At 34.8% G+C, this 21,874-nt stretch overlaps 1 protein-coding gene across 1 annotated transcript in view; it reads left to right on the top strand.

Moving 5' to 3' along the window:
- cyr (cypher) overlaps positions 1 to 21,874 on the top strand; it is a 172,202-nt gene that overhangs the window by 72,969 nt on the left and 77,359 nt on the right. Inside the window, exons 2-3 of the mRNA XM_081737531.1 lie at positions 3,150 to 3,227; positions 17,398 to 17,473. Coding sequence (XP_081593657.1) covers positions 3,150 to 3,227; positions 17,398 to 17,473 — 154 coding nt within the window. The remainder of the gene's footprint in view (positions 1 to 3,149; positions 3,228 to 17,397; positions 17,474 to 21,874) is intronic.

Raw genomic sequence — 21,874 nt, 5'->3', positions numbered from 1 at the left:
ATTCACCGGATCTTGCACCAACAGATTACTTTTTTTCAGTTCCTCGACAATCACCTCTGTGGGAGATCCGTCGTAAATGAGGGAGACCTGCGGAATGTACTCACGGATGTATTTGCATCCACGAGCACCGAATTTTATTATTAGAATATTGTGCAGCTGCAGGAACAATTGACAATAGGTGTTGGGTGCTGATGGAGACTATTTCGAGACCTAAAAGTACGTACCGTTCACTGTGTTGCTCTTTGTTTATCACTGCTGAAGAACAGCAAGAACATTTTTGGTTACCTGTTTAGTCTTGGGGTGAATTTTCTTCCCAGTTTTCTCAAAATTCCTATTATAATTTTGTTCATAATATATGGGACAATAAATTTTAGTATTGTGTCACATAGTTTTTATTTAAAATGAGTGAAGTAAGAGCAGGCCTTGTAAGCATTATTTTTAAAAAAGAAATAATATAAAAAAGAGTACTACTGTTAGTACTTAATTAAATATACACTTCTATAAATCACATTAGCGGTGGCGTTGTTTTTTTCCTTTTACATAAAAAAGAACCGACTGTCATAACATTAAACATTTACTATCAAATAAAGAAAGAAATGATTTCACAGGCAAGCGAACTAAGGCGAAAGAAGTCTATATTATCTAACTGTTCCGGCTGGGGTAATAAACAATTTGGTCTGTGTGAACGCACAGAATTCGTCTAATCATAAAAAAAATTAGGAACAAAAAACCGTGGGAAATGACAAACTGAGTTTATAACAATAGTCTCTGTGTATGCACATGGAATGTAAAAGTTACAGTTAATTCTGATACGTCACGCCCCCTTTCTCTCCCAGCCTATATGTCCAGAATAAAAGATTCTGTACATGCAGGGAGTTTCTATTCCATATTTCTCACATTATCTAATGAGCATTAATGTTTTCACTTCCTGAACCATTGTTGGTCAATTGCTAACTGCAGATTCTGCATTACCGAGACTGTGATTATGTATCGCGGCAAGAAAATCGGAATAAGGGAATTGGTGGAGCGCCGTATATATTCCTGCCACGTTTAAATCGTCCTCAGCCTGCTTCCTTTGTACTAAACCAGAAAATTTTCGCTAAGCACATTCATAAATAACACTAAACAAGACACTAAATGGCACGAGTGCAATGTCGACGGGGCGCGTTGTTGCCTTAAACTTATATGAAAATTAGATAGCCCTATAATTTGGGTATGTATCAATAATAATAATAATAATAATAATAATAATAATAATAATAATAATAATAATAATAATAATAATAATAATAATAATAATAATAATAATAATAATAATAATATCACGAACTTAAAAAAACACTAGTATTTCAAAGTATTCAGCATATTAAAAATGAAGCTACAAAGATGAAATAACGTATTGACTAAGTTTTACATTGCTTTCTTTACAAGAGGATTAAAAAAAATGCAAAATCTGTTTCGTTTTTTTTTTCAACTGGTTAATCGGAAGATCACCCTCAACTAGAAAGACTTGTTGCAATATCCCTCTCATGTCAACAAAGAAACATGTGGGTTACTTGAATGGTGTTCCGCTGCTTTTGAAGCCATCTGAGAATGATTTGGCTGCGCCGACTTTAATAATACTTTCTACAATGTATTAATATATAATGAGGGTGATCGTTCTAACTTAAAGTACCCATACACTGACGTATTTTTCCGATGTAACCATAAAATTTCGTACGCTAATCTTATTAGCATCTGCCAATACATTAGTGCACGGGATCCGTCATAATTTTACGTACAGGATCAGGTGCGGATCTAGGCCAGATTCCATGGAAGGGGTGTGTTGCGATGGAGAATATTGTTTTCTCTCTCACCGGACTTTTGCAACATTGGTGCTTATGGCGCTTGGGGGACAGAACGACCCATCGATCCCCTGGATCTTTCCTATTAGATCACACGTAGTGGGTGAACGTTAATTGCTGAATTCTGTTTCTATTTTTCAATGGGAAGCTAGAGCAATTGTCTCGGCCGAGCTGGTTAATGGAGTGAATTCGCTAACAACTTCACATGTAGCCGTGACTGCTAACCAGTGCCGGATTTAGGTTTGATGGGATCCTAAGCTATTGAAAAGGGCCTTTTATACGTCAAACTTTCTTTTTCAGCGACAAAATGTCGCCATTTTTAGAATTGAATACATGCTAATTAAGACCCGCGTTCGATTCCTGGTTGCGGCTTATAGCCTGAGTGCTGAACACCAAATAAACTAATATCATAATTTTTAAAATCATAGCGTTGGGAATAAATGTCGATTATATATTACTGTAACTTGCAGAAATATTTAGTAGTTGGTGTGGAATATCTACGTCATCTAATGTTTTCATTGATTGATATGCAGAATCATGCAGAATTATTTACCTGTTTCCTTTGACATCATCTGAAATTTTAAATCTGTGATATTACTGATTTCTTCTCAATTTAACAGTTAAATGTCCCTTAGTTTTTCAAAATGAATTTGCATTAGGAATGGCAAATTTCGCAGGTTTTAGTTTCCGGAATCCGGAAAGTAAAATCGGAAAAAAAATCCAGAATTCGGAAAAATTTAGATTTAGAAACAAATCCTGAATTCGGAAAAATCGACTTTGGAAAACTTCTGGAATCCTAAAAAATTCAGGATTACGGAAAAAATCCGATTTCGAAAAAATCCGGAATTCGGAAGAATTCTGAATTCCAATTTTAATATTAGGATTATACATAACGAAATTTAATTTCACAAAGTAAGGGGCATTTAACTAAGTTTGAACGGGAAATCGGTAAAATTCCTGTTCATTTTAAGAAAGAAAAAAAAAAGAAGAATAGTTGTCCATGTAAGTCAATGGATTTCTATAAAAACATACATATTCAACACCGCAATAGATTTTTTTCATTTGCTTTATACATTCATGTAAATTTATGTTTGTATGTAAAACACTAGTGTTATAAGTTGTGTTCCTAAGATTCCCTTTCAAATTCTTTTTCTGTCTTAGTTCCTTTTAATGTATGTAAATTCCTGTGTGCGTACCGTACCGTTATATAGACTATTACGGTTTCCGTTAAGCAAACAAACAAAACACTCCTTACGCAAGTAGTACTTTTTTTCTTTCAATGTCATTTTTCTCTTTTATTTACAGATGGCCAGCGGCTGCAGACTGCAGCCACTAAGTGTGGCGGCGCTGTCATCAATAGTTACGCTGCTCATCTTGCATCAGGTGAGTGTCTCATCTCTCTTGTTACACATCGATGGATGAGAGTGAGCAGGCGAAGTACATCCCGTTAGGAGTTGCTTCCGGCATTGTAATATCGGAAGTCTTTCATTTTCCATTTTAAATTATTAGGCGTTGTTCACACTTCGATCTCATTATTATGATCAACAGTGTGTTAGTGCAAGGAAAAATGTGACACTTAACACTTATTGTAATCATATGATAAGGCATTTACAGTTTGTTTTTCGTTTAAAACTGTAACTTCGTACAGTTAAAGTATGCAACGAAGCATAAGAGCGACAATAAATCTTCTTGTTAATATAACGAAAGTGAATTCATGGTTTGTTAGTTGTGAAGCATTTCCAACATAGCGCCTAATCTAAACTGTTCATTCACGTGTCAATAACTAGTACACTCAATGTATGACAAGTTAAGCAAAGCACGGATTACGTTGTAATCCATATCCACTATTGAGTCATATTGAAGTACGCTGCTGGAGTGGAGGGAATGGCAAAATTAGGGGATTTCCTCCAAGCGCTTCGGGGGGGGGGGGGATGACAGCACTGGGTTATTGTATGGCAGTTAATTAGACGATGAGTTAGCAGAATATTGTGTCAAGTTTACAATACGACCCTCTAAAGGTTCTAGAGTATATCTCATATATAGATTGTATAATACAAAAGTGAGTGTTTTTCCTATGTATGTATTTTTGTCCAGTATGCAAATCCACACTACTAGTTTAGCATACTTCTACGTAACTGTACCGAAGAAACTGAAATTTGAAATAGATACTATGATATTTAGAATTTTTTCATGTGCATCCTAAGCGAGAGGAGGGGTGTTAAAGGGAATGAGATTATTTAAAATTTATACAAAATAAATAAATAATAGAATCTCACGAGTTCCTCCTGTTAGGAGGATTAAATTCGGTATTTAAACTCATTTTTAAAAACAATTTGACATATACAAATGACTAAAAATCTTATGGTAGGACACCCCTTGGAGGTGGAAATGGATAGCATGTAAAAATAATCGAAAACGACCGATATTAGTGTCGATTCTATAGTTTTCGAAGTCGCTGAGATGAATAGTGACACACCAGATGCCGTCTAAATCTAAGTGCAGCCTCATCGACATGGCTAGAAAGGGATGAGAAATAAAATGTCCGAGATTAGTGGTGAATTCATATTTTTCGGCATTGCTAAGTTGGTTACTGATAGAACCGATAAAGTTTAAGCCCAAGTTTAGTCAAAAGAAACGTACATGTCAGCTGGCTCGGAGAATTGTTTCTCGTTTGTTGTTTACTCTACTCACAAGGAAGGGTCACTAAGTGGCTCCGCTGAGATCCGAACGAGACAATTATGTTTGCATTTGATATATTATAACTAGACGAATCCCAAAGTTATACGTGCCACCGGGCGGAATGTCGTGAGTTACAACATATTTTGTAATGTAAAAGCTACAAAGCTGGCAGAATAGTTTGAACCGGGTCATTTGTTCGGAAACGGTTGGGTAAATGGAAAGCTCGGCGAATACGTATCCCATCATTTTCAAGGACTCTCTTTTTGGAATAAAAACGTTTCCCCAGGTTCCCCCTCAGGGTCCCAGACGAGGTCCGATTCAAAATTTTCAAATAGCAAGGAGGGTTAAGTAGCACATCGTTTGAAATGAAAGAAAATCCAGTAAGGGTTGACTTTCTACGACAACCCTGTGCAAAATGGCGACGGGTCAAAATGTAAACAAAAACTTAATTGAAAAGTCCATGGCCACCCCTATAAATCGGAAACGGTGAGACAAATGTGAAAACAGGAAAGGAAGTGTGGTATTATTTTCAAAGTACAACGATTTAAGTTAAAACGTCTTGTCCCAGTGCCCCCGCAGGGTCCCAGGTGGGATCCAACTAAAAAGTTTCAAATGGCAAATGGTTAAATAGCACATCGTTTGAAAGCTGTTTTTAAATGAAAGAAGATGGAGCAAGTCTCAACTTTCATGACAACCCTGTGCAAAATGGCATGTCAAAGTGTAAGCACAAACTTAATTGAAAAGTATATGGCCACTTTGAATCCAAGGTTTTTGTTTACATTTTGACCCGCCGCCATTTTGCACAAGGTTGTCGTAGAGAGTCAGATTTGCTCCATTTTCTTTCATTTAACAACAGCTTTCAAACGATGTGCTAGTTAACCCCTCTTGCCATTTGAAAATTTTGAGTTGAACCCCGTCTGAGACCCTACGGAGGACCCTGGGGCAAACTTTTTTATCGCAAAAACTACGTCTTTGAAAATGATGGGATATGTGTTCGCTGAGTTTTCCATTTACCCAACCGTTTCCGAACAAATGAGTCGGTTCAAACTATTCTGCCAGGTAATTTTTTAGCTTTTACATTACAAAATATGTTGTAACTCACGATATCTCGCCCGGTGGCACGTATAACTTTGGAATTCGTGAGCAACTTCATGCCCCTCCCTTGTCAGCTCATTGTTTTCAAATAAGTGCATTAGCATTATTCTTCTCCCGCGAAGCCGTGGTTCAGTTTTGCAAAAGTGTTTGTTCTAATTAAGACACATCCTCAATTTATACCACTTACTATAAAGAGTTCACTTACGAAATTTTGTCTCCCTAGCCCAAAATTTAGTCCCCTCTCCCCAAAAATGTTTTTCTTATCTTCAACGTGATTTTGAAACAGCTTATATGCAGATACACAACACTTCGATACGAAACAAATTACTACGTGCATACAATTTGCTACGTTGTCTGGTGCATCCATTTGTTTCTAGCCCCCTTTTAAGGGAAATGATTATGTCAGTACAAAAGTAGAAATGTAATAGTACCTACATTAAATGAATCTGCAATGCAGGTAACGTCTAAGGATGAACATGTCGCACTTGTAACAAACAAAAACTTCTGCACAAGTGGCGTGACTTTGCGATGTTTTCCAACCAATTTTAGAAGATACTTATTCTGGAACTCATCCTTCGTTAGATAATTGTTAAAATTAGTAGCAAGAGCTATCGCACGCTCAGCAATGACGTTAACAACTGCCATGCCCTATAGAGCATTCTTAATTTCCTGGTATGTAGCATCATTCTCCCATGTTAACGGATCTATCACATGACAAGTAAGAGACTTCTCTTGGCCATTTAGAGGTATCGCATCGAAGATCTTTCTTGTTTTCTCAGTGATGCAGTCGTGGAGGACTGTCAGAGATAAGTTCTTCCTCTCCAACGTTTTGAGTCATTTCCCATTTGGCTTGTCCAATTTATTCACCATCTTCCTTTCGTCCTGGTAAGAGACTCATGCGTCAAGAAAGGGAAGTCCCAATAAGTCTTCCGAGAATATTTGAAGAGTATTTAAAGCCATTTTGGCACTGGCCCGATCTGGCTGATCAGCTCCAACGTCCTTCATGAAGTCAAAATCATTTTTCGGAGCGTGAGCAGCGATTGGCTCATGCCAGTATAAACAGTACAAAAGACTGACGTTTCTAACTGTCTTAAGTTCATTCGCAGTTAGTTTCAGATGCTTCCGGAAGAAGAACATCTTGATCATATAAATCACCTTTGTCATCCACCGTGCACGGTGAAAGCGAAGGGCTTTTTTAATGCGAATTCGTCATTCAGGTTGTTCATACAAAAAGGCATATGAAAGAACCAGAAATTCTTTGTAATCGTAACGCAGATGTCCAGAAAATTCAATTGCATTTTTCAGGAAACTCAGTGCTCGGGATTTCAGGTCTGATTGGTCCTCTGATTCCGATAATCTTTCCCTCAGATCAGGCTCATCGAGTGCAAAGCTCCAAAAACGTGATCAAGAGAATGCCATTGCTTCTTGAACCGAGCAAACAGGTAGACGTTCGGCCCTGCCAAAGGACCACCTTTGTACTTGAAGACATCGGACAGAATGACCTCCGAATTGTGATGCTGGCAGGCTATCCAGAGGAGCTCCTTACCCAACATCTGCTGAATTTTGATGCAAGCTTCCGGCAAAAGACCGGTGTTCTATGCTATTGTGTCGAAGATAAGTCCCTTAATCTGATCCTGCAAGTCGCATTCTGTACATGTCCCTTTACAGATACAAGTGAAAGACGTCTTGACAAAAATCGGCAAGGAGTACCATGAAGGGGAGATTTTTTTTTCAATATCTCACACCAGTTGCAAGATTTAAGCTTACTTCCGGTTGAAGTTTCTAATTCATGCATCATCAGTGTTTTCTTTCTTCTTGGATGCAGTATGTAAAGAGAAAATACATTATACACACAATTAATTATAACGTGAATGATATATGGTGTTCATTGGGCAAAACACTCCAAACAAGAGGATTTATCTTAGACTGGTTATCCTTCGTTTTTCATTATCATTTGGCCGTGAAACAAACACCGAAGAAATATACTAATCCCGTATACAAATATATGGTGTTGGAATGTATAACTCGTAGGATACATACTTTACATTTTAAAATTTCAATACTTCCAGTGTACTCCCCAAAAAATATAGTAAGGAAATAATGGCATTTTAAAAATATTCAATTAGAACTGAACGATCTACACAAAATTTGCAATCGATCAGTGAAAACGGCATCTTTCTAGAATCCATGGTTCCCGAGAACTCACTGTCGAAAGTATTAGCCACAAAGATATATAAGTCCATAAACATATAAACTTTTCTTAATCACAAACATTTTAATATATAGATAATACGGTATGGATAATTCAACATTTTGTGGGAGATAATTTTGAAAATCGATATGGTGTCCTAGTTCATGATGAAATAATGAGCCGTTTTTCCTTATATCGGTTATCCAGAAATTCAGAAGAATGCAAAGGAACATTAATTTTATCTATAATTTGCTTCGTTGATTATCTAAGTAATAAAGATTAACGATTACAACAATGAAGTAATAATAATAATAATAATAATAATAATAATAATAATAATAATAATAATAATAATAATAATAATAATAATTTTAGATTTCTGGGCTTTCGGCATCTGTGGCCATGTTAGCCCGTCACGCTTGAGGGATGACTTCCCTCGACGGGCACACTATGCGGGAAAAGGAAAGGAAGACAAGATTGGGGGAAAGAAGGAAGCGGCCTGGGACCTATATGTTACGTACCACCCCAGCATTTACCTGGTGTGAATGAGGAAAACCCAGGAAAATTCATTCAAGATGGCTGGCCTGAAAAAAACCTTTTTACACTTTTTCAACCGCGTGCCCCCACCGGAAATCGAACCCGGGACCGCTCGCACCGAAGGCGAGAGCGTTAGCGACTACGCTACGCGGTGCCACTACTTTATTATTATTATTATTATTATTATTATTATTATTATTATTATTATTATTATTATTATTATTATTATTATTATTATTATTATTATGGGAACCTGAGCCTGGCTTTCCCCAAAGACACAAGGGTTTTTCATAATTTTATTTTTTCTTTTACCTAACTTCTATTAGAATAATAATAAATTATTATTTATGTTCTTGTAATGATATTTTTTTCTTTTTATTAAGATATTCAATTGTTGGTTGATATACGTATAATTAAAAAAAAACATAAATTATACTAGCCCCGAGATGCCGTTACAAAATGTATTTTTATGTATTGGGTGCATAGTCGAGTTGAATGCTATAACGAAATTTAAAGCGAAATCAACCGTAGTTTACTATCAGAAGGATTTGCCGTGCGAAATGTCTAAACGGTGCAACGTGACGAACAGAGTCTGGGAGAAAGCAACAGTTCACATAGTAGTCAAGTTGCCGAAAATGATGGTAACTTGATGTTTTCACAGTTACCTTGTACTTTGGAATGATACTACGGTGTGGACGCAATGGGAAAGTACCATTTTCTTCCAAATTTGCCGGAAATGATCTATATAAAAAGTATACTCAATGACTATTTGCAAGACGAAATATAGCTCTGAAAGTAAAATATACGTTCATTGGGATCTCCAGATGAGGAATGTTTCGAGAACAACTATTGAAAGAAAGTATAACAGGGGAAAAGATTTTTAGAACAAATAACAATAAGAAAAAAAATAGAATATGAGAATGGAACATAAGTACTTTGTGACAGAGAGGGAATTCGAATAGATGTAGCAAAATAATTTAGATTTAGTGTTCATATATAAAGTTTGACGGGAAGTGTGAACAGACATTATACAACATTCGGGTGACGAAAAAAAAAAAAAAAAAGCTGAAGGGTATGAATAATTTCATGAAGGCGGAAGTAATAGAGTTATTTTTCATAGATTGAAAACTATAATCGTCAGACTTCAAGGTAAGGAGAAGGATTTCATAATAATACAAACATATGCGCCACCTTCTTTGTACATAGAAGAAAATTTCGAGAAATCGTAAAAAAATGAAATGAAATCTTTCATTTTAACGACCTACGATTATTTCCGTTAGGCTAAAAGAGATGAATGACCAAACCAAGTGAATGATGCTGGAAGAATTGGTGGAATGAGAACGTGGAGGAAACTGGAGTACCCGAGAAAACCCACGAACACTATGTTGTCTACTACAAACTTAGGCCAGTAGTCGAACCAGAAACCTCGCGCACTATAGATAAGTTACCTACCATAAGCCATCGTACCCCTGAGAAATCATAAGAATCCATAGATAGTGAGGAAAGGAGTGAAAGCGTAGTTATAGGGGGAAAAGGTCGAGAAGGTAATATAGGGAGAACATATGGTTTAGGAGAAATAAATACGAAATATAGAAGGATTGTTAGGTATTTGTAGACAGAATTTAATAGTTGAAGACTTAATTTAAAGTACAAACGAAAGAAACATAAACCCTGAAATCTCCAATGACGGACAGAAGTATCACATAGGTTAAATCACAATTCAGTCATTTTTACGAAAAAACAGATTATTACCTGAGGCATACATCTTCTTAGGTTGGAAACTAATGCTTCCAGAAGTTGGTATTAAGTTGAAAAATATACCCTAGAGGAAAAAAAAAGAACAAAAAAATAATGGTAAAGCAACTCTACGTAGATGTAAGAAAGGTGATAGTAGGGGAAATAAAAAAGAAAAAAAGATTTGAGAAGAAATATTCCAATTAAGAAAATATAGATACAAGGAAAAACACGATTATCTTTCTTAAGACAATAGTGCAGAAGGAACAATAGAGTAACGGAAACCGGGCCCATTTGAGTCAAGAGGGTAACCAAATCAAACTAGTAAAACATTTACTGTGTCTTTACTACGCAAAATAACGCCATAAACTTCTGTTCAGTTTGAGTTTGTTGTTCGTGTAAAAGGTTGGTGTTTTTATTATTCTCAATTTATTCGCCAGTTGCCGGGAATGGAAATCTTTTCTCAGCAAGATGACTTGCAACACTAATTTTTTGGCTTGATATAATGCTACATATACACACAGCGAAATAGGTTGTCGAAGCTATGTGAGTATGTATATTTACTCTGACTGTGAATTTAATATGTGTAAGGCAGAATGTATGTATACTTTCGATGCCATTTCGTCGCATTTCTTTGTGTATGAGTGGCTTCGAGTCTACTAATCCTTATTCGCAAAATCATCGGGACCATTTGAGTCAGTCGAATTTTGAGAGAAGCGCAGGCTGAAATTTTGCGTTTACCACCACAGAGTGCCCACGAATTACAAATATTAAACACAGAATTTTTAAAATCAATAAAACCTTTAGTCACCAAAGGATTAAGAAATATTTTCACAATATGAAGAATGAACGTAGAGTCAGTGTGTAAGACAAACGGCAATAGAGTTACAAAGGAAATATTAAAAAATATATTTCAAATGATATTAGAAAGGGCAGCAGGACTATCCCGAAGACAAAGTGAATCCATAAGAAAAAGTTCGTAGATGATTTGTGTTAATCACTAATAGCAACGACGAATGTTTCGATCTTTATGATCTAAATGAACTAGAAAAAAATGTGCCGTATGAACTGTGTCAGTTACAATACCTAGGTATATCTGATGAATCTGTAAGAAAATTGGATTGGATTTGCTGCCAAACATGTAAATAATGGCACTATGAGATATGTGTAGGAGTTTCGTAAGAAAACTATTTGGGTGTGGCAAGTGCTTGTGAAGTGAATATTTATTGAAGAACTTTTAACCTCTGTTGGTTCTTAACTTCAGTAGTATGGTGATTTTGGTTTTTAACTTACTATTCCGTAAGAAATTCTAATGTAGATAAATTATCTATAATTTATATAAAATCATTTTGCATGTTAACATTAAATGACCAAATTTAAATGGCATAATACCCATATTTTTCAATTAAAGTACTTCAAGTATTATATCAAGACATTCAAAGTATTTATCTAAATCTTATTGTCTATCCTTCAATGTAAATCTTACTGCTGTAATATGAATTTTTCAACAAAAAAGAATTGGGTTACAAGATTTTTTTCACCTACTGGATGTTTTGTAACTTCTGAGTTTTATACATTTTTATTTCGAAGATAATAAAATATTACAGCGATTTAACTTTTTAAAATACAAAGTATGATAATTTATTTAAAAAAATAAAAGGTAAAATAAAATTTAAAAGATACTTACATTTATTACCAAACCCTTCTCATTCATTTTTACTTTCGAGCGAAGAATAGAAGAAATATATGACCATAATGAATGGGAAAAAAATTGAGATTTCGACAGATTTACGTGTTTCATTGCCCATACTTACCGAGAAAAACTCGACGTCTGTCCGTTTGTTTGTCCTGATGTATATTTGCCTGGAGACCATGCAGTTCAACGTATCGAGATCAAATTTTAAACTTGAGGTTTTTATGTAATTCTCCAGGGTTATTTTCAAATTTACTTCTTACCCACAAAACAAAGGGTAGTTTACTGGAGGGTGAAAATCAAAACTTGCACTTATCAAAGAACGACTCAAACGATTTTTTAAAAAGTATTTCATAAATCAATTTTCCAATAACAAACCCATACTGTGGTATAAGTCATTTCTCTAGGAAAAATCGAGAAGGGGTAGTTTACGCCTAAGGGTGAGTCTTTTCCGGATGATTTTCTCGAAAATGACAGACGGTTTTGCTTATATTTTATTAATAATTCAATAATGTTGCGTAAATTACTCCTTACGTATAAATTCACACGAATGTTATATACAAATATTTAATAAATAACCCTAACATATAGCAAAGAAATTTTCGTGTGATGGAATCTACAAGAAGTAGTTTACTTTTGCGGGAGAGTTTTATTGAACGAAATTTTCCGAAAACGTCTTTCAATTTTGTTTATATTTCACAAGAAAACATTTATTTAATAACTGCAGCACTACATAATTTAGTTAAGGAAATGTAGTGAGAAGGTTTAGTGCGGTGGCCCGTATCTTTTATTCATTTGGTACTAGTAAGTAGTATGAAGACCTAGATGTGCAATATTTTTTTAAATTAAAAAATACAGGCAGTATCGAACCTTCAGAGATCGAAATAGCCCTATTTTTCAAGTTTTTCTTCTTTCTTTCACTTTAATATTTTTTTCCTGAGTATTGGTTTTGTAGTGGGATTCTAACTTTTGTGATATTTTGTACTATAATAAATTACTAATATTTTGACACCGTAAGTAAAATCGTCTATTGCGAAAGTCTTCAGGTAAATAGATTTTTTCTCTTACTATACTCAAATAGTCCAATATGGTACAACGAGATACTTTGTATAAATTGATAATTACTTGTATTTTTGGGCAGAAAGTGCTACTACATAAGCACTATACCAGATATAATGTTAATTTAAAAATAACAAAAGAAGAATGTTTTCAAAATATATAAGATATATACATTATTGTATATTTAGTTGCTATGTAGTTGTTTATAGATACCTAACAAACATGTACGATTGCAAGACAGTCTATGTGCATATTCATTCAAAGAGAATCAACGAATAAAATTGTTTAATACGTATCATCGTTTTGTAATCTCCGTATAAAAGGTGAGAATACTAGCAAATGTAATCACGGAAGATATTTTAAGGTGTGAATAATTACTACCACTAAAAGTTTACTTATATTATTAGCCGAACCAGGGTTAACGATTACCTTTGGTGAGTCGTTGTAATGGGAAGTCCATATACCAAATAGAGATTTCGAGATATTGATATCTTAATAATTGCCACCCTATTTCACCCTTACTCGTCGAATTTCAAAAAAAAAAAAAAAAAAATCTTACTTAGTGGCATCTTATGTCAGAAATCCTATGTCCTGTCGAAAATTTGAAGTTTTGGCTTAAGGGGTTTGGTCTTCTTATCCGAAAACTAAGGGTAGTTTACCGAAGTCTGAAAATCAAAAATTTGCGATTCTCGAAAACGGCTTTAAAGATTTTGTTTATAATTCATAAATCAATTTTCCAATTATAACTCCATACTGTGATGTAAGTCATTTCTGTAGGAAAGATCGAAAAGTGATATCTTACTCCTTGGGGGTGAGTTTTTTTTAATGATTTCTTTTAAAAAAACGACTCAAGCGACATTGGTTTATTTCACAAATAAATATTTTATTAATATCCTTTTGTACATATTTCATAAGTAAATATTTCATATCTCGTTAATAACCTAACGATATGACGACTTATTTGTCCTTAAAAATGCAGGATGAGTAGTTTATTCTTAGGAATGAGTTTTCTTTTGGATGATTTTTTTTAAAACGACTCAGGGGATTTTATTTATATTTCATAATTAAATATTTTGTTAATAACTTGATGATACGTCATAACTCATTTGTCGTAAAAATATACTAGGGATAGTTTATTCTTGGGGATGAGTTTTCTTTTCGTGTGATTTCCTTAAAAACGATCAGTCAGTCAGTCATTCAGGACTTCTTTTTCAATACATATAGAGAAAAAGGATGACGAACAAATAAATGAAAATGACTAAGAGTTTATGGCACTCAGGGAGTTTGATTCTTTCAGATCGTGCTTATGAAGTTGACCAATAAAATAAGTAAATAAAAACCGTCGAACGTAAAACCTTGGTGGGAGTACAGAAGAAATAGTCTAATATCATATGCGGCTAAAAATGTACTTCGAAGTGTGAACAGATTATATGCAAGAACAAATTAGGGAGTTTTGGGGGATCACTTTGGGTACGGTTGCCATATGTCCGTATTTTGTACGAACTGTTTGTATTTTTGGGTCTGTGTCCGTGTCCGTATCTTACAAAACATGAAATAGAAAAATGTCCGTATTTGACAGTGTTTGGAGCTGCCCGAAAATTTCCGAGTCGGGAATCGCTAAAATCTCGGGCGACAAGAATTGTGTTTTCGTCATATAACTTATATTTTAGTTATTATTAATATTGTTTTTTTTAAAGTGTCTCATTTTTCCATTGCGCGGTTCTTTTGGATAGATTTAATATACGTAATTTAATGTCATGATTTATTATATTTAAGTTAATGAAATAATATATAATACATGTTAGTTTAAAATAGTGTTTTAAGTATTACAGTAAACAATTGTGTGATAACCTAAAAAGGTGATTTTTAGGTAAGAAATTTCAAAAAATTTGTTCTGTGTTTGGGCATCGTCCTGTCTTTGATACGTCGTCATTTTAACGCTTGTCCGTATTTTGAATAAAAAATTTATGGCAACCCTAACTTTGGGCTTTGAAGAGAAGAGTGCACAAGAGACCTCACTGGTTTAGCCATGGTAATCCATGGAAGAGTTTTTGACAAAGGAAAGGAAGTACAGTAGAATCCTGCTAACTCACCATCCGATATCTCGACATACCGTATAAGTCGATCGACGATTTTTCTTGTTTCTTAAACACTAAAGATTTCGGTTGGTCAAGCGAAACTATATTACTTTAAAATAGTGTTGTGACTTATTAATAACTAGACTGTAGTGATTTCTAACGTCACCTATACGGTGCAAACAGTAAAGACAAATTTATATCACTATATCTCTATTATTGTAATTACGAAGGATCTTATAAAATAGAGGATCTGCCCTTACAACAAAATCTTGAAGCCATACGTCACAGTTTTGCCACCCCTACTCTACCCACTCCTCCCAATAAGATCGCAATCATGGCGGCAACGAAAGTAGCGAATCAGACGATGGCAAAAACGAGAATAGCCAATCAGACTTGCCGAGGTTCGGTTGTTATTTGGCTTCATTAATTTAATACGATGTAGATACATATAGGCAGATCCTCTATCTTATAATATCCTTGGTAATTACAGTACATATTTATGCGTATGATGTTCGTATGTTTTCCTGTTCCGTTCATGTGATACTAACTATTGGAACCATCTAACAAATTTATTTACAGGTTTTGTTCTTTTCGTAGATAATCCAATCTAGCTCATTCCCTTTTCTCAATAACAAAGTGACTGTGAGACACATTCTAGCTTCCACAAAAAATTAGTGATCTTTTTCAGTTTTGTATGTATTTTTTAAACTTTTAATAACATTTTAGGGTATGTTGAACTTTTCCGTGCTCTGTATTGTGCTACAACTTTCATTAGGGTAATATGCTGTAAAATGTTACAAATCGTGAGTAACCCACCCCTTATTCTGTAAAAATTGACATTTTCGATAATTCGACATTCTTTCAGTCTACTTCAGATCAAATTTGCGCTGCTCCACTGTATATGTAGTGTTCATTGATTTAGAAATACCTACACAGAGAATCTTGATGCAAATGCTAAGAATGTTGTGTTGGACTATAGAACGATAATGAAGTAAATATATATCGTATACAATCCATTACAATCTTAACGTAGCTCATAAAAATGCTTTACACCGGACACTAGCTGGAAAATGAATAAAAGCAACTGCTTTAATGTTGATATAATAATCTCGGCAACCATAGAAATTTGTTTATATGCATATATACACAAGTAAATTATCTTAGCGACCGACTAGTGTGTATGCCGATTACTATTGTAACCTATAATACAACAATATTAAAAGGGGAAATCTTGCAAAAGGGTTTATTTATCATTTTAGAGATTAATGAAAAGCCGAGGCAGACAGTGAATAAGAAAGAAATGTTAAATATGAATAATCAATGTTTATATAATGATGTAATATTAGTTGTTCATTTATTACCTTTTTCCATATTCGTCTCAGTTATTCATTAATCTTTAAAATTATAAATGTACCGGTATCCTATTTCCAGATTTTCTTTTCAATATTTTTTTACTACCCAATATTGATTGTACACACAACAGTCTTTCCCTAAGATAAATCTACATGACAATCATGGTAACCATAGAATTTGTTTATTAAATACAAGCTATATATATACGGTATATATATATATATATATATATATATATATATATATATATATATATATATATATATATATATATACGAAGACTATCCAGAAAGTAACTCAAGGTTTGGAATAAAAGTAAGACAAGTGATATTAGATACTTTTTATTATGTACATTGGAACATCTTCTTGAATTACTTTTCGACATAGTTGCCGTACAAGTTTAGACGCCTATCATAGCGATGAACGAGCTTATAAAGTCCATTGCGATAAAAAAGGTTCCCACCTGTGACTTCAACCATGCCAACCTGAAGAGTCTGCGTCATCATCAAAGTGCTGCGTTTCTAGGCAGGTCTTTATGTGCTGAAACAAGTGGTAGTCATTTGCTGAGAGATCCGGGCTATATAGCGGACGCTCGAAAATCTCTCAATGAAAGGCCTGTAAGAGTTTCTGAGTCCGCCTGACGAGTGCAGGCGCTGTTGTCGTGAAACAGCAGAATTTTTGCACTCAGTTTTTCTCGGCGTTTGTTTTGAAATACCTTTCGCAATTTCACAACATATTTCAGAGGTAATTGTTGCTCCACGTTCTAAAAAGTCGACTAGTACTAGACCCTACACTTTCTTGCAGACATAGTTTGCAATGTTTTTTTTTTTGGGGGGGTATGCTGTATCCCCACTCCATGGCTTGCTTTTGTTTTACAATTAACGTGCTTAACCCAAGTCACCTTCTCCAAACATGTAGTAATGAGGATACTCGTTAACAATTGTCAATTTCTTATGCGTATCCTGTTGATTACGAATACATACTACGTTAAAGAGAAGTAATTGGTAATTTCCTGTACTGTCACTTCGTTCTTTTTATTTATTTTTTTCCAATCTCTATTAATTACTGAAAATGACAAGGATGATAATCAGCTTTGATGAAACTGAGCGTTAATTTTATCTTTTTTGATTCCAGAGTGAAGAAACCTCCGGTACACACGTTGCAAGTGTGAAACAGCAAGGACAGACGAAGAGTGCCAATACTATCAGGAGTAAGTACATTATAATTTTATTCGCTTTTAAATGCCGTTTTTGTGATTAAGTACTTTTGCTGGTTGCCTTCTAGACACCTATCGATGAGATGTAAAGGTTTTAATATTAATATTTACCACTGATGCTAACATACAGTTTATACAGTTTGTGTAAGAATTTTGACTTAAATACGTACATAGACCCATAGTAGGCATTTTGATTCAAGATAACATTTCACAAAATCAAGATATAGCCACGATTTTAACTTCAATAATTCCTACGGTTGAAGATATATTAAATCTGAAAGAACCGCATAAACGATAAGATATTGCGCTTCAAGAATCGTATAAAGATTTCGCTGTAAACGCTGAGTATTGGGGAGCTTTGCTCTCATTTTTTATTCAATTTTTACTATTAATAGGTACAATTCATTACTTTGGACAATTTTATTGTTTGTTACAGTCTTAATATGCTGTTTTTCTTTTTCAATATGATCGTGCGTCGCTTATACTTCCTTATTACATTAACAGTATAATAAACAATTATATTTAAAACAGGCAAATTCGGCCATCTCGGTACATGCCATTTTAGTACATATTCTTATTTCAAACAACTTATATTTAAAACAAATTTAGTGAAACAGTCCACAGGGCTCTAAGGCCGGGACTTCCTTTATAAATCTCCCGTAAGGGAGGTAACTGGAACTCGAACTGGACCTTCTCAAGTAATACACTTCATTCAAATAAATTTGTAAGTTCTTTCAAATTTGTGAGAGCATACCTAGGTGCACTGAAAGAAATTAAAAATCTCTGACTTAAAATAACTTTGACAACAACTCGTCATGAAGTTGATAAGCTATCCGAGGTATTGAAACAAAACACACACAATCCATTAAAACGAAAGGCAATAATCTGGTTGTTGAGTGATGTTTGTGTTGGTTAAAGCTTAAAAACCATGTCCATCCCTTTCTTTCTGTTGATCCACTGCTATTCGAAGCTATTCTATTGTACCAAAAAGAGGAACGGACACCAAACATAACCACAAACTGAAAATAAACGCTGTTGCCCATAATAGATTTACTGATTCTGAGTGGATGTGTTGGAATTGTTCATACGAGATAAGGCATTGAACAGAGTTTGATAGTGTGGGAATGCAATATTGCTATTTGAGTTACGCTATTTTAAAACAGTTTACCTTATTACTATTATGCATATAAAGCTTAACGGAGTATTAAAGGGAAAGAAAATTTGTAAGTTTAACATTGTTGGTACTATCCTATTTTAGGAGGCACGCTTACATTCGTGAAATATTAACTTCTCTTAGTACGAAATGCACTCTTACTGCCTTAGAAAGTGTTTCTTAAGGGAGAACTGTTTACTTGGTACTAGTAGGACTGAGTGTAAAATACCAACCAACTTGTGCTAGGAGACCACAGAAAAGCACGAATGAAAAATCAACTAAAAAAGTTGATTTTGAATTTAACGTCTCGTTCAACAGCAAGGCTATATGAGACGTGGAATCCGATTACTAATTAACTGGAATCCGAATCACATGAGCTTCCATCGGGAATTGAATCCGGGTCTTCTACGCCAAAGACGTGTACGCTAACCGCTTAGCCACGAAGGAGCTCTGCTAGCTGTTCGAGTCAAAGCAGGAGGGAATCAAGGGGGACTGCGCAGGGAGTAGGTGCGTCAGCAATGATGGGTATACTAATAAACAAGGATAGTGGAAAACACTTCATATAGCACAAAAGCATATGCCTTGCGTGTGGCACAGTTTTGCAACACTTCTATAATCTTTGTACACTGCCTTCACACATCATTTCACTTCATCATGTCTTCCTTACTGATTACTACTAGTCTTTCTTTCAGAAAAAGTGTTCCAGGGGGCATACGTAGTATTACGGGGGCATTGCTGGTACTATTTTATTTATTATTATATTATAGACGTATTATTTTGGTCTCGTCCGGGGGGCAGTGCCCCTCCAAAAAATACATATCTGGAAGAAACACTGATTACTACGTGCTATAAAGCACACTTTCTACTTCTACCTTATACATGTGAGAAGTAAGATCCCGATATATTTTGATTATTTATATAATCTTACTGTAAAATTAAGTAGCGTATTTCTTCCGTAGATTTTACGATTTATGCCTCCCTAAAATAGGGTAGCACCATATGCTTCATTTAAAATAAATCCAATATTATTTTACAATATAATTTTAAGTAAATACAAAACAGTAGAGTAAACGGGGGCAAGAATCCGCAGTTTGGATTTTGAGTTGCGCTGGAGCCGAAAGATATGATTGCAAAATAACGAATTTCGCACAGAAGTATAAGTGAACATTCCTCTATATTTTGAAGGTGCTAGAAAGCCTACTAATTTATTACTTAATAAGAGACACCAATTTAAAAAAAAGGATGGACAAATTCGGTCTTTTGCCGCCGTATAGGGGTCAAAAGTCCTATCGCAATGGGGCAAAAGTCCGCTGAAATACACGACGTAGGAAATCGACATAGAGGCATTTTTATTGAATTATTTTGTTGTCTACTAGAATCTTAAGATAAACAAAGAACATACGAATCATGAATTGATTCTTCGTATTAACAAAAAAGTTAGACTAAGCAAAAAGATAAGTTCATCTCACTTGAGAAAAACTCAATAAACATACAAAGCATGAAGTTATTCTTCGTATTGATAAAGTTAAACTATGAAAAAAAGAAATTATCCCACTTATTTACGAATACCACAAGAACACACAAAGCATGAATTTTTTCCCTCGTATTGAAAAGTTACACTAAAAGATGAAATTAGGCTATCCCAGTTATTTATTTAAAAAAAAACACACAAAAACATACGAAGCATGAAGTTTTTGTTCGTGTTAAGTTATACTAAAAGAAAAAAAAATAAGTCTTCCTTACTTAAGAAAAGCTCAATAGACACACAACGCATAAAACTTTTCATCAACAAAGTTAGAGTAAAAGAAGAAATTATCCCACTTATTATAAAAGCACATAAACTTATGAAGTGAAATAATTAACCGAGCGAAATAGCTCAAGTGGTAGAGCGTTGGCTTCGCATTCGGGAGGTCGTGGGTTCGAATCCCGCTGCCGACCATCCTGTCTGAGGTTTACCAGGGTTTCCCTCAGTCCTACCAGGCAAATGCCGGGATGGTACCTACTAAAACAGGCCCTGGCCGATACCTTCCCAAATTCTTTCCATTGTTATTGTTATTTCCTTGTTGGATATCTGAGCTGTATCTGGTGATTGTTAAATAAATAAATAAAATAAAATAATTACAAAACCAGGCTTGGGTCTAGGCATTTGTCACATACGAACTGGCCTCCTTCATAAACTGTGCAATCATGATGCCACCATTCTTCGCACGAATTACACATTATCCAGTTCTCATCCGGTGGCTCGACATATTTGCCTTTACACAATGGATATACATATTCCATTACTTTTGAAGTTGAACTTTCAGCGGATGCAAACAATTTCTTCCGTGAGGTTGACTTCTTAGGACCCTTCTTCTCTTTTTCTTCTCGAACAGTACGTAGCTCTTTTCATAGTGTTTCTAATAGCAAAGGACAAATCTCTCTTAGCACCGATGAACCAAATGACTCCAAGAGCACTTTTCACACATCAACAGATGGATTCAGCAATTCAAACAGGTATGTGTTAGCACTACTGACTATTAATCCTAGGCTCTGTTTACACCGTTGAAATGTGAGTAGTGCCCTTGGTGCCATCGGTGTACTAATCAGTGTTGAGCGTGGCTTGCCTAAATTCAAAGATCTAACTCCATACAGGCCTACATAGTTTTAGTTAAGCTAAAGAAAACCTACGTAGCAAACGAATTTCAATAGGCCTACTGTGAGAAACTAGAATTTAAATTTAAGAATAAAATTATTTACAAATATGAGAGCTGGAGCAAAAGTCCGCGTTCGGATTCTTGCCCCATTCGCACTTGTTTTAATTACAATGAAATGCTGACGTAATAACTGATACCGGGGAAAGGGAAGATAGTGTATATTGTTACTCAAGAAGTGTTTTCATATCAAACAGCAATAAAATATGTCGTGACTTCTCCTACGGACTGTAATACTATTTTCCATAAAACAAATTATTACTTCAAAGTAAGACAAAATGTAATTTACCTCATTGTATTAACAAATTTCACCGTACACCTTTACTAACATGGACAGTACACCGCTGCCATTTAATCTTTCTGCAGCACAAGCAGTGTTGCACAACTGCAACAAAAAGTACCCCAAAACCCCAAAAAGGACTTTTGCTCCCGGACACTCTATATTCTACAATAGGAACTTAGTTTGTCATATTGAGCTTAATACAGTATGCCAAAGGTAGGTATCAAATTTTGTGCCGAAAACATTAGGGAAAGGCAGTAGAAGTTACA

This window comes from Thermobia domestica, chromosome 13, assembly GCF_964235325.1.
Source record: "Thermobia domestica chromosome 13, izTheDome1.hap1.1, whole genome shotgun sequence".
NCBI classification, from domain to species: domain Eukaryota; kingdom Metazoa; phylum Arthropoda; class Insecta; order Zygentoma; family Lepismatidae; genus Thermobia; species Thermobia domestica.
The sequence above is the reverse complement of the archived record's forward strand: the minus strand, read 5'-3'. Positions and strand labels throughout refer to the sequence as shown.